Here is a 12,226-nt window from a genome sequence, read left to right as displayed (position 1 = left end):
TATTATTATTTTTTTTTTTTTTGACAGGCAGAGTGGACAGTGAGAGAGAGAGACAGAGAGAAAGGTCTTCCTTTGCCGTTGGTTCACCCTCCAATGGCCACCGCGCTGCGCGGCCGGTGCACCATGCTGATCCAAAGCCAGGAGCCAGGTGCTTCTCCTGGTCTCCCATGGGGTGCAGGGCCCAAGGACTTGGGCCATCCTCCACTACACTCCCAGGCCACAGCAGAGAGCTGTCCTGGAAGAGGGGCAACCAGGACAGAATCCGGAGCCCTGACCGGGACTAGAACCCGTGTGTCGGCGCCGCTAGGTGGAGGATTAGCCTATTGAGCCACAGCACCAGCCTATACAAAAACTATTATCTTATTAATAACAGCAAGGAAGTCAACACAAGGAGGAAAAAAAGCCCATTGAGGTAATTCTTTTTTTTTTTTTTTTTTTTTTTTGACAGGCAGAGTGGACAGTGAGAGAGACAGAGAGAAAGGTCTTCCTTTGCCGTTGGTTCACCCTCCAATGGCCACCGCGCTGCGCGGCCGGTGCACCATGCTGATCCAAAGCCAGGAGCCAGGTGCTTCTCCTGGTCTCCCATGGGGTGCAGGGCCCAAGGACTTGGGCCATCCTCCACTGCACTCCCAGGCCACAGCAGAGAGCTGTCCTGGAAGAGGGGCAACCAGGACAGAATCCGGAGCCCTGACCGGGACTAGAACCCGTGTGCCGGCGCCGCTAGGTGGAGGATTAGCCTATTGAGCCACAGCACCAGCCTATACAAAAACTATTATCTTATTAATAACAGCAAGGAAGTCAACACAAGGAGAAAAAAAAGCCCATTGAGGTAATTCTTTTTTTTTTTTTTTTTTTTTTGACAGGCAGAGTGGACAGTGAGAGAGAGAGACAGAGAGAAAGGTCTTCCTTTGCCGTTGGTTCACCCTCCAATGGGCACCACGGCCTGTGCGCTGCGGCCGGCGCACCGTGCTGACCCGATGGCAGGAGCCAGGAGCCAGGTGCTTCCTCCTGGTCTCCCATGGGGTGCAGGGCCCAAGCACCTGGGCCATCCTCCACTGCACTCCCTGGCCACAGCAGAGAGCTGGCCTGGAAGAGGGGCAACCAGGACAGAATCCGGTGCCCCAGCCAGGACTAGAACCCGGTGTGCTGGCGCCGCTAGGCGGAGGATTAGCCTAGTGAGCCGCGGCGCCGGCCCATTGAGGTAATTCTGAATGGAAGAAATTCTTTGCTCACACCAGGGCCTGCCCTTACCTGGACAAGTGCTTTGAGGGTATGCTTGCTCCACTGACCATGGCTCCTCTCCTTGTTCCAACAGCGAGATGACCTCAGGCTTGGTGATCTGATTCCCTACACATGAAGGAAAAACGTGGGACTTGTGTAAAGCTTTGGGCGAAGCCAAACAAAGCTTCTCCTGCCTATTCCTCCCTGTGACTTCTCAGTGGGGCAGACTAAGATCAGTTCCTCCCACTTCAAGCTTCCTAAACATTAGGAACTTGATCCCTGATCCTCAGGGCTCAAGATCATCTCACACTAAGAGAAGCAATGACTTGATCAGCTCTCATCCTGACTGTCAAGGAACAGCTTACCATTTTAATCTTTTCAGTATTTTCTTTGTCTATTTAACACCATTGGATGAACTCTTTACATAACACAGAATTATTCCTAGGTGCTTAAATCCAATTGAAAATTGATCCCTGTTAAAAATAAAAGTGGGAATAAGAGAGGCAGGAGATGTACAGTTTGGCACATGTTCCCTCCGACCTACCCCTAAGGGTAAAGCTAAAAATTTGCCATGGGACTCCAAATCCCATTAAGTTGGCAGGTACCAATGCCATCTTACTAGTTAATGTGATCAGTTTAAGTTCATAACTGATCATAAACTGTCAAAGGGATCACACAAATAAGACCAAGTATGTGCTAATAATAATTGATAGAATTAAAAAGGAGAGAACAATCCAACATGGGAAGCAGGACACACAGAATGACAAATGCCCTAAATAGCACTCTGGCCTCAGAATCAGCCCTTAAGGCATTTGGATCTGGCTAAAAAGCCCATGAGAGTATTTCAGGCATGGAAAGCCAAGACATCGTGGCAAAAACTGACCTACATGAAAGATCTCTGTGAATGAGATCCCGGTGGAAAGAACAGGCCATCAAAGAAGGAGGTACCCTTCTCTGAAGGGAGGAGAGCGCCTCCACTTTGATCACGGCCCTGTTTAAATAATGTCGGAGTTTGTGGACTCAAGAGGCTTCCATAGCCTTGGCAGCTCATGACAAGAGCCTTGGGTAATCACTGATGTCATAAATAAGAGTGTCAATTGTTAAATCAACAACTGGAGTCACTATGTACTTGCTCTCCATGTAGGACCTCTGTCCTTAATGTGTTGTAGTGTGAGAATTAACGGTACAACCAGTCTTCAAACGGTACTTTACACTTTGTGTGTCTGTGTGGGTGCAAACTGTTGAAATCTTTACTTAGTATAGAGTTGATCTTCTGTATATAAAGATAATTAAAAATGAATCTCAATGAAGAATGGGATGGGAGGGGAGTAGGAAGTGGGATTGTTTGGAGTGGGAGGGCAGGTATAGCGGGAAGAACTGCTATAATCCAAAAATTGTACTTATGAAATTTATATTTATTAAATAAAAGCTTTCTATTAAAAATAAAGCATCTAAAGCTAAATAAATAAATAATCATCTCAGCCCTCCTGAAGCTGGCCCCGACCATGATAGCTTTTAAACATCTTGGGCACCTGCCTTACCCACGGACAGCAGATGTCCATAGGTCTCCAGCATCACATCTCGGTACAGAGTCCTCTGAACAAGGTCCAACTGCCCCCATTCTTCTTGAGTGAAGTCCACTGCCACATCCTTGAAGGTTACTGGTTCCTAAAAGAACACACACGTTCCTTTTCAGCCAGGACCACTCCCTCCAATGTTTCTTGGGATTGGGTGAAGCTGACGGCCCTGGGGAAAGGAGTCAGAACGTAGGACTATCCAGGATATATGCAAAACTGATTGACATATGTCAGTCCTAGTGGGAATACCCCAGGGTCCTACATTTAGGATGTGATCTTGGGGAATAAGATACCTGGGCCCAAGTAAGCACAGGAAAGATGAGCAGGTGTCTCCCAAGACTCTTGCCCAATTCTAGTGACCCTGGCTAGTGTGGATAGGATTCCACATGGGCAATGTCCCCTCCTTTCAAAATGCAAACGTGTAGCAAGGTCCAGACCACAGCAGATATAGACACAAGCACTGGTCACAGGCCAGAGACTTTGGCATCTTTGCCCCAGTATGTGGATCTAGGACCTTGTAGTGTGATTTGGACATTTACAAGCTGTCTTCCTATTCATGGTATGGATGCTTCCATTCCCAGATCATTTATGTCCAAGCAGAGCTAAGAGTGAGCAGGACAGCCCAGACCACCCAGGCCAAGAAGAATCAGTTACAGCAGCCGTCAGAAGCCCCTGAAATAGGAGCAGGTATTTGGAACAGTGGCTTAACTTTCTACCTCTGGGACCCACATCCCATTTCAGAGTGCTTGGTTTGAGTCCTTGCTACTCTGCTTCCAATCCACTTTCTTGCTCAGGTACATTTTGGGAGGTAGCAGATGAAGGCTCAAGTACTTTAGTCCCTGCCACCCATGTGGGAGATCCATATAGAGATCTAGGCTCCTGGCTTTGGCCTGGTCCAACCCTGGCTGTTACAGGCATTTGAGGAATGAACCAGCAAATGGAAGATCTCTCTCTCTACCTCTCACATTAAAAAAAAGAAAAATTAAAGCACTTAAATTAAATAAAACCCAAACTAGAGGGAAAGATGAATGATAACCCAGGTCTAATTTTTGCAATGAATAAATCTCTTGTCATCCTTGTAAGAAATCATGAGTCTCATGTACCTGAGCATTCCTGGGGGGAGTGGACAGATGCCTCCCCTGTGGTGGAGAGGTTGGCTTCTCAGCCCCCTACAACCTGTCCATACCTCACTGTCTGGAAAGCAGCTTTCTGATCTATCTCCATTATCAGTGCAGACTCAACCCTAAGGCAAACATCCACTGAGCTGAGACATGTGCCGTGCATCATTTCCACCCCAAGGATCCTCTGGGCGGCACCCCTACTCTTCACAGCTGTGTCACTTCTATGCAAATAAGCTCTTTCCCGTGGCCTGCCTTACCTGTCTCTGCCTCACAGCTACACACTGAGCATCGCTCTGATCTGGCCAGCCTTGCTGCTTAGTCTTAAGCTTACCGACTTTGACTCTGCTCATCTGAACTGCTCTTCTCCACCTTCACACAATGACTGGCTTAAAACAAAGACTTGATTTTGCTCCAAAGACTCCCTTACCCAGAAAAACCAACTCCTGCTGCAAACCCCACTCACACAGCCTTACAACAGCCCATGGTCTTGGTGATCCATTGGAAGCATTTTGGGGCACTGATTCTTATTTTTGCCAAGCTCTCTCCAAGATCCCTGATGCTGTACAATTGCAAAACACATGGTGGATTTCTGCTTCCACCTTCTCTGACATTCCCCAACACTGAGGTCATCCATGCCAGTTTCCTGGTTGTCATCTTATAGACCTGCTCAAACTTCAGTGTCCTTTATGGCTGCAGCTCGTATGTTAGGAAGTTAACACAAACTTCTTAAGTTTACTTACAACACACAGCCAGAGATGTACACAAAATGTAAATCTGATGTACTTTCATAGAACAGTCACACCTGAGGAACAGGACAGGAGGGCTCTGGTCCTGCGCTCATCTCCCACACCTTCACAGGGGTGGGTAGCATCTTCTTAGATGGCTTTGATGTCCACCTACACTTAACAAGGCCCAAACCCACATGCTGGAACCTGTTAAGCTGGTGGACAGAACCACAAACTTCAAACTTCCTCCCATTCCTCCTAAGATCTCAACAGAATTAGTATATGTTTAGAAAGGAATAGAAGAATCACATCTCATGGACACAAGAGGAATAAAATCATTAGTGGTTTTGCAAGCCCTATTAAAACAGTGGACACTGGCAATAACCATCAATGACTGCTGAAAGGCAGACAGGGATTGGCCTGACAATTGCTGCACCCACCAATGCCTATCACCTGAAAATGGAATAACCAGACAATATGTGACCACAGGCGCAACATAGCAGGAAGGGCCCAGCAACACTTAGGAGGTACTCCCACCAAAAATACCCAATAAGGAACTGGCATTGCAGCACAGTGGGCTAAGGTGATGCCTGTAACACTGGCATCCCGGATCAGAGTGCCATTTCAAGTCCTGACTGCTTTCATTCCAATGCAGCTCCCTGCTAATGCACCTAGGAAAGTAGCAGATGATACCCCAAGTGCTTGGGCCTCTGCCATTGATGTGGACACTAGGATGGAGTTCAAGGTCCCTGCATTCAGCCCAGACCCATACAGCAACTGCAGCCATTTGGGTAGTGAATTAGCAGATGGAAGATTCCATATATTCATATGTTTGCTCTCGCTCTCTCTCTCTCTCTGCCTTTCTCTGTCACTCTGCCTTCCAAATAAATAAATCATTAAAAAAAATACCAATGAATCTGTTCAGGCCTCTAGTCTAATTTCCCTATATGGGAAAGGCCAATTCATTCAATGACATCACAAATGTTCAGTAAGGCAAAGGACCTAGATTCTTCAGCATATAAAGCACACACTGGGCTTTGTTTGCATCCTGGTTTGAGCAAACTGACTCTAAAACACTCTGGGGGCAAGTGAGAAAAGTTCAAACTGCACTGGGTATTAGGTTAAATTAAGGAATTGTGATAGTGAAGATTACTGTTAATTTTTCTGGGTTGGTAAAGGTATTGTAGTTATGTTCCAAAAGGTACATCTCTCTTAGATATACATATATGAATAAAACCATTTGAGGGCAAAATGATACAATTTTAGGATCTGATTTAAAATGCTCCAATTTAACATAAAGGTTGTGCAGGGACAGCTAAAAAGGAACAAAGGTGAAAGCTGGCCGTGACTGACACTGATGAACATGGGTGCTTATGGTAGGCAGAAGAATGACCCCACCCCCCCACAAAGATGGCCATGTGCGGATCCCAGAACCTGTGACTATTACCTTATTAATTAAAGGCACTTGGCAGATGTGGTTAAAGTACAAGTGTCAAGATGGGCAAGTATCTTTGATTATCCAGGTGGGCCCAGTGCCATCACAGGTTCCTTACAAGTGAGACTGGGAGGCAGGAGCCAAGCCAGAGGAGAGGTGATGATGTAAGCAGAGGTCACAGTAAAGCACCTTAAGACAGAGATTCAGGTGGCCTTCAGAAACTGGGAGCAGCAAAGCAACAGATTCTCCCCGGGCCTCCAGAAGGAATACAGCCCTACACCCATGTTAGACTTCTGAGCTCCACAACAAGAGAACAAATTCATATTATGAAGTTTGTGGTAACCTGTTACAGTGGCAACAGAGAACTAATGCAGGCTTCATGTCTGGGTTTATAAAATCTCCTAAATTAAAAAAGGGGAAGTAAAAGAAACATCCCCCAGCTCATGAAGAGCGCATCAGCACCTGGAGTTCCACACACTGGCAAGATGCACAGCAAAGTGAGGCTGACCAACTAAGCAGACCAGAGCCACTGCAACCAAGCAGAAGCAGGGCGGTCTGCAGCAGTCAGTACCAGGACAGGGCCTGGGCACAAGCTTACACAATACAGTGAAGGTAGCAGGGAGAGGCTGAAAACAGGACAGCTTTGTCAGCCACCCTACTTTGTGGGCATGGCTCCCGGTATCACTGCACATCTCGCTGGCAAATCTCCCAGAAGTCTTCTCACACTACAGTGTTAAGTGTGGGAGGTACGCAGGCTGAGTACTCAAGTTGGGACCGCGTCAGTCCCGGTTGGCTACGGGTGCCCATGGGCTGACAGCTCAGGAAATTAGAAGCAGCACTGCTCCACTGGTCCTTGCTCACAAACAGCCACGAAGCCCAGAGTACAACTCTTCAGGACCATGAACCAGAACTGTTCAAGAACAGCACAACAGGACTCTCAAACAGCCTCACAGCCCTTCCCTGGTAAATATGGACAGAACAGAGCAACCAGAACATGAGGCACACCTGCCACACAGGTGGACAAACCAAGTTCTGCAGCCAAGAGGACACAGAATCCAGACAAAAGCCACATCCAACCTTCAGTGGACTCTGATTCAGATTTTCAGGACAGAGAAATTCCAGGCTGCTATAAGAAAGGCTCTCTCAGAGAACAGGAAATAATTCACAGAACATGAAGAAGCAGAAGACACAGCAATCAGTTCAGGAGGCTCCCAGAAGAGGACTGTTATAAGAACAGGGTCCCCAGGCCTCTCACTCTCCACCAAGAAAAGGATATGGGATATAAAGAGACTAGAGACACAGGCCTGTTATCTAACAGACGACCCCAAAAGAGAATATAAAGAACAAGAGAGAAATATTTATCAAAAAAAAAAACCTCTTAAAATAAGATACAAAAAAAAAAAAAAAAACAAAACCAGTAGCCATAAAGACATACATTTGACAAAAACATGCCAAGAAGTATTTGGCTGAAAAATGCACCATTTAAGACAAGCTACACACTGAGAACATAATTCACAAATGGCTAAGAAACGAGATCCAGAATGTGTGTCAAATACCTACAAGTCAGTAAGTCAGGCTCTAGAAATCTAAGGAAGGAAATACAGATGGCCAATAAAAGTATCAATCACAAGCTTTTTCTGGTCTTTAGCTAAGCAAAAATTTGTCCAGTGCTGGCAAAGCTGCAGGGAAATGAGGGCTTTTTCCCAGATGAAGACATGGCTTTGTCTGGTACAAGATGGCCCAAGTCCATGTGGGAGACCTGAAGAGGCTCCTGGCTCCTGGCTTCTGATCAGCGCAGCTCTGGCTGTTGTGGCCTCTTGGGGAGTAAACCAGTGGATGAAAGACCTCTCTCTTTGCCTCTGCCTCTCTGTAACTTTGTCTTTCAAAGAAATAAATAATTTTTTTTTTTTTTTTTTTTTTTTTTTTTTTTTTTTTACAGGCAGAGTGGACAGTGAGAGAGAGAGACAGAGAGAAAGGTCTTCCTTTTGCCGTTGGTTCACCCTCCAATGGCCGCCGCGCTACAGCCGGCGCACCGCGCCTATCCGAAGGCAGGAGCCAGGAGCCAGGTGCTTCCTCCTGGTCTCCCATGGGGTGCAGGGCCTAAGCACTTGGGCCATCCTCCACTGCACTCCCGGGCCACAGCAGAGAGCTGGCCTGGATGAGGGGCAACCGGGACAGAATCCGGTGCCCCAACCGGGACTAGAACCCAGTGTGCTGGCGCCGAACCCAGTGAGCTGCGGCGCCAGCCATAAATAAATCTTAAAAAAAAAAAAAAAAGTGACTTTGTCCCACTGGAGCACCATCTGGCAGCACTAGTAATATTGAAAACTCACACCCAAAACTCAGCAAAATTGAGCTTCTCTGTGTGCGCGTAGATACAATTCCACATGTACAAAGTGGAACCACAGGAACATTCACACAGCTTTGGCTGGTATAGCAAACACAGTGGCGGGAGGGAGTACATGTAAGCATCCATAGAGGAATGGATGAATACTAACACAAGCGCATCTCTCCAAACAGTACTACCTGGCAGGGCAAAGGGAACAAATCTGGTCTAACTATCATCAGAGATGGACCCCAAAGTTTAACAAAAGAAGTTACAGAAAAGTGACATGTAAAAAACAAGCAAAACATTGATTTAAAACAAGTTTACCTTTGTATGAGTATGAAAATGGATGAGCTGATACACACTGAATCCACAAGCAACTGCTCTGAGAAAGGGTGAGAATGTGATTGTGGACTACATAAAAAAGGAAAAAAGCAACTAAACACTAATAACTGTTCAGAGTGATCGGGGGTGATGTTTGCTTAGTTACTTTATGTGCTTTTCTGTAATTGTGGAATTCATCAAAATAAAACTTAGAATTAGAAAACATTTGCAGAATGGAAAACAAGGTTATTAAACCAGGCATGTGAACTAAAAGCAGTCAGAAAAAGACCTGCCAGCTGAACACACCCCCAGCATCAGGACCCACAAACTGTGGAGGCTTCAACTCAGGGATGGTAAAGGACACTGTAGATACTTTTAGCCCAGAATTGCCAGGAAAAATGAAAAACCAAGAGTCTGGAAGGACGAAATGGCAGAAGACAAGCATCTGTCTTACCAGCTGTGGAGATGGGCCCTGTACAAGTTGACAAGGAAACGCATGCTTCTGTTTTCTGACTGCAGGTGAGGGTGCAGAGCACAGGAAGGCACTCCCGAGGAGGAGCAGGCCCTTGGGTCTCACTGGATAACCCAATGAACTGAAGACTTTCAATCACATGCTAGAATGACTTGCAGAGGGCTCACCCAAGTTCTTGAAAGCATTCTTGCACAGAATCACTTTGTACACACGTACAAGCTTCCATCCGAGCATTCTAGAGCACTTTTCAGAATCTGCTAACCCATCCGCTGTACATTTAAACTCTGCAAGGGGCTGAGAGGGGCCAACAGTGCCGAGAAGGCTCTCAGCTGGTTGCCTGACAGGATCTTGATAGATGGCTCATTATCTCAGTTTCCTCAAAGTTGGCCTCTTTATCGAATCTGAGGCAATGTCAGTTGGACTTTTTGGTAGAATTCACTACTTCAGAGCAAGTTCTTTACAGATCTGGGAAATGTTAACTACACTGAGTAGCACCAGGGATGGGTGCAGAGTGTTACTGGCTTTTTATGTGTGTTTGTCAAGCAGAAATCCTTGGTGGGTTGTTACAGAGGGATTTGAGAGTGTTTCTGTTTTTGAGGAGACTGGTGGGGTTTTTAAGTGGACTAGAGGATCATCACTACTATTATCTTTCCCTTGAAATGACTGTATCTAGGTTTCTACTGGCTGAAATTTCACTATCCAACAGGTTCCTAGAATAGACTATTCAGACAATGAGGGATGACAATACTTGATATTTTCTCAGGTGGATGCTTTATTTCAGTCAAAAGCTAACTTGGAAAGCGTAATACAGGGACATGGGATTCACCTGTGCTCCTGAAGATCAGACCTTTCTTAATTAAAAACTCACATGATTCAAGTCCAAGTTTCCCATAAGAAAAAATCCAGAGTGTGGGGAGGGGGCCAGGAACATGTTCTCAGAAATCACAACTCTTCAGACATTAATGTGTGTTGTTATTTTAATTCTGTTTTATTTTCTCAGCATTAACTCTAATAATTCTCAGAAACCCTTGCATAAATTAACAGCAGAATGCAGCACAGCTCTTAATCGGGTTTCTTCACAATAATTTATTACAGCTAACTTGTGTCCCGGAGAATGATTCAGGGCCCGTCTTTCAGCCTAGCCTAGCTTCTGTTTTAGAAACTAAAAATGAATATATACATTGTAACAGCAGTAAACTTCACAGTCACCCAAATTCCAATGCCAAACAACTACCACCCTGCACCACTCAGTTCAAGCCCTCTGCTTCCCGGGGACAGCAGCGCTGCCATACGCAGTTCATACTTACGATGCACTTCACCTGTCAGAAACTGTGAAAGGTTTTATTAATTTTTTTTAATGTACAGGAGGCATAAAGTTAAGGAGAGACGAAATTTAAAAATTTTTTAATATCACATTATTTCACATTTTGATTCATTTTTAACTTACAACTAAAATATCTAAATAATGAAACTATTTTTCTTTCTCTTTCAGGAAATCAACACAGTAAATGTAAACTGATTAAGTAGTAAAAGCTTCCATTTAGAAATATGGAGATAATCCTAAGAAACTGAAAACAGGGACTTAAAATGGCTGTTTCTCAGTCATGGAAAGAAATACTGTTGCAGGCTGCATCTGGATAGTCACTGAACACATTATGCTCACGTTTAAGTGAAAGAAGCTAGAAGTAGAAGGTCTCATATTACATAACTCCATTCATCTAAAATGTCCGAACAGGCAACCCCACAAAGACAAAAGCAGATTGGTGGTTACTAAGGCCTGGGAGCACAGGGAACAGGGAATGCCTATGAGTGGGTATTGGACTTCTTTCTGGAGTGATGACAGTCTTCTAGAATACTAGAATACTGGTGATGGTTGCACAATTCTGTGAATAGACTAAAAACCAATGTGTATACTTTAAAAGAAAAACCTTTATATCACATGAACAGCGTCTCAATAAACTATTGTAAAAAATTCTTAGGTGGCTACCTCTGGTACGAAGGCTGAGCAGGATAAAGGGAGGGAGACGGCACCTTTCCCACATTAACTCCACTGTCCTGTTTCTCTCAGGAGCCACAGTTGTGCCAAGTCTTGAAGTCCCCTGCTTCAACTCCCTCTATGTGCCTCCGCTTTCACCCTCCTCCCCAGTGTCATGGATGGGTCAGACAAAAGCTCCCCAAAGCCTCCTTCCCTAATACCCACGGAGGCATCTGTACAACCACATTCTGGACTGTGGACCTCTTGTTCCCAACACCAGCAGGATGGAGTCCCAGCCCTGCAGCAGGCATTCAGGGCCCGGCTGGGTTCATCCTAGTCATTCCAGTCTAAAATCTAACTGGGGTCAGTCTACATCTGGGCACTGGTCATATAGTACACCTCCCTCCCTCCCCATTGGCCCAAGATATACCTGTGCTGGTCTAAGAAGTCAGCCCCTGATCACCAGGCTCACCTCAGTGCTCTGTGCCCCACTGACATCTATGCAGACTCTCTCATCTCCCAAGACAGCTGGACTGAGCCCCCCAAGACTCAGGGCTCCCCAAATGCCTGAGGCTTCTTGTGTCTCACAGCGGGTGCAGCCCCAGACAAGCTGTGAGGTATCATTAGTGACTGAACAAATCTGGGTAGGGGTCTAGGGGCTCCTCAGGGTGCAGGCTCCTCACACCTGCCCTTACTCCCCTCACAGTAGGCACAGAGTTCACAGCAGAGCATTATCCTAAATCAGGAGCTGAATATGTGAGCTAAGCTGGGAGGAGGAGAGAGGAAAAAGGTTGCCAGCCAAGAGGGTTACTCCTTGTCCCCCAAACTAACAACCCTGTGGACAGATTGGTTGTCATTGAGGCTCTAAGTCAGGGAAAAGTGCCTGAAATCTCTCTACTTACACTCAGGAAACATTAACTTGCAGCTAATTTCTTCTCTGCCTAAATTCTTACTGTTGTAAATTGAGGAATTACATCAAGTAACATGGCCTGGGACAAGCCAAATACCTATCCTTTGGAACACCCGTCCTTCAGGAAAATGCGGAAGCCC

General features: G+C 45.8%; 1 protein-coding gene across 8 annotated transcripts in view; it reads right to left on the bottom strand.

The window, feature by feature from the left end:
- Positions 1-12,226, bottom strand: part of ZNF606 (zinc finger protein 606) — a 39,069-nt gene that overhangs the window by 11,871 nt on the left and 14,972 nt on the right. For 6 of the 8 annotated variants that reach the window (XM_070063331.1, XM_051835252.2, XM_051835253.2 and 3 more), the window contains 2 exons: positions 2,763-2,889; positions 1,252-1,347 (listed from right to left, as the gene is read on the bottom strand). The exons of 1 other annotated variant lie outside the window; for it this stretch is intronic. In XM_070063331.1, the coding sequence (XP_069919432.1) occupies positions 1,252-1,347; positions 2,763-2,889 (223 nt within the window). Of the gene's footprint in view, positions 1-1,251; positions 1,348-2,762; positions 2,890-9,183; positions 12,189-12,226 lie in introns of those variants that run through there. One more of the 8 variants, XM_051835260.2, reaches the window with a different exon arrangement.

This window comes from Oryctolagus cuniculus, chromosome 18 (genome assembly GCF_964237555.1).
Source record: "Oryctolagus cuniculus chromosome 18, mOryCun1.1, whole genome shotgun sequence".
In the NCBI taxonomy this organism is placed as follows: domain Eukaryota; kingdom Metazoa; phylum Chordata; class Mammalia; order Lagomorpha; family Leporidae; genus Oryctolagus; species Oryctolagus cuniculus.
Note: the sequence above shows the minus strand (reverse complement) of the source record. Positions and strands in the feature narration are given on the sequence as shown.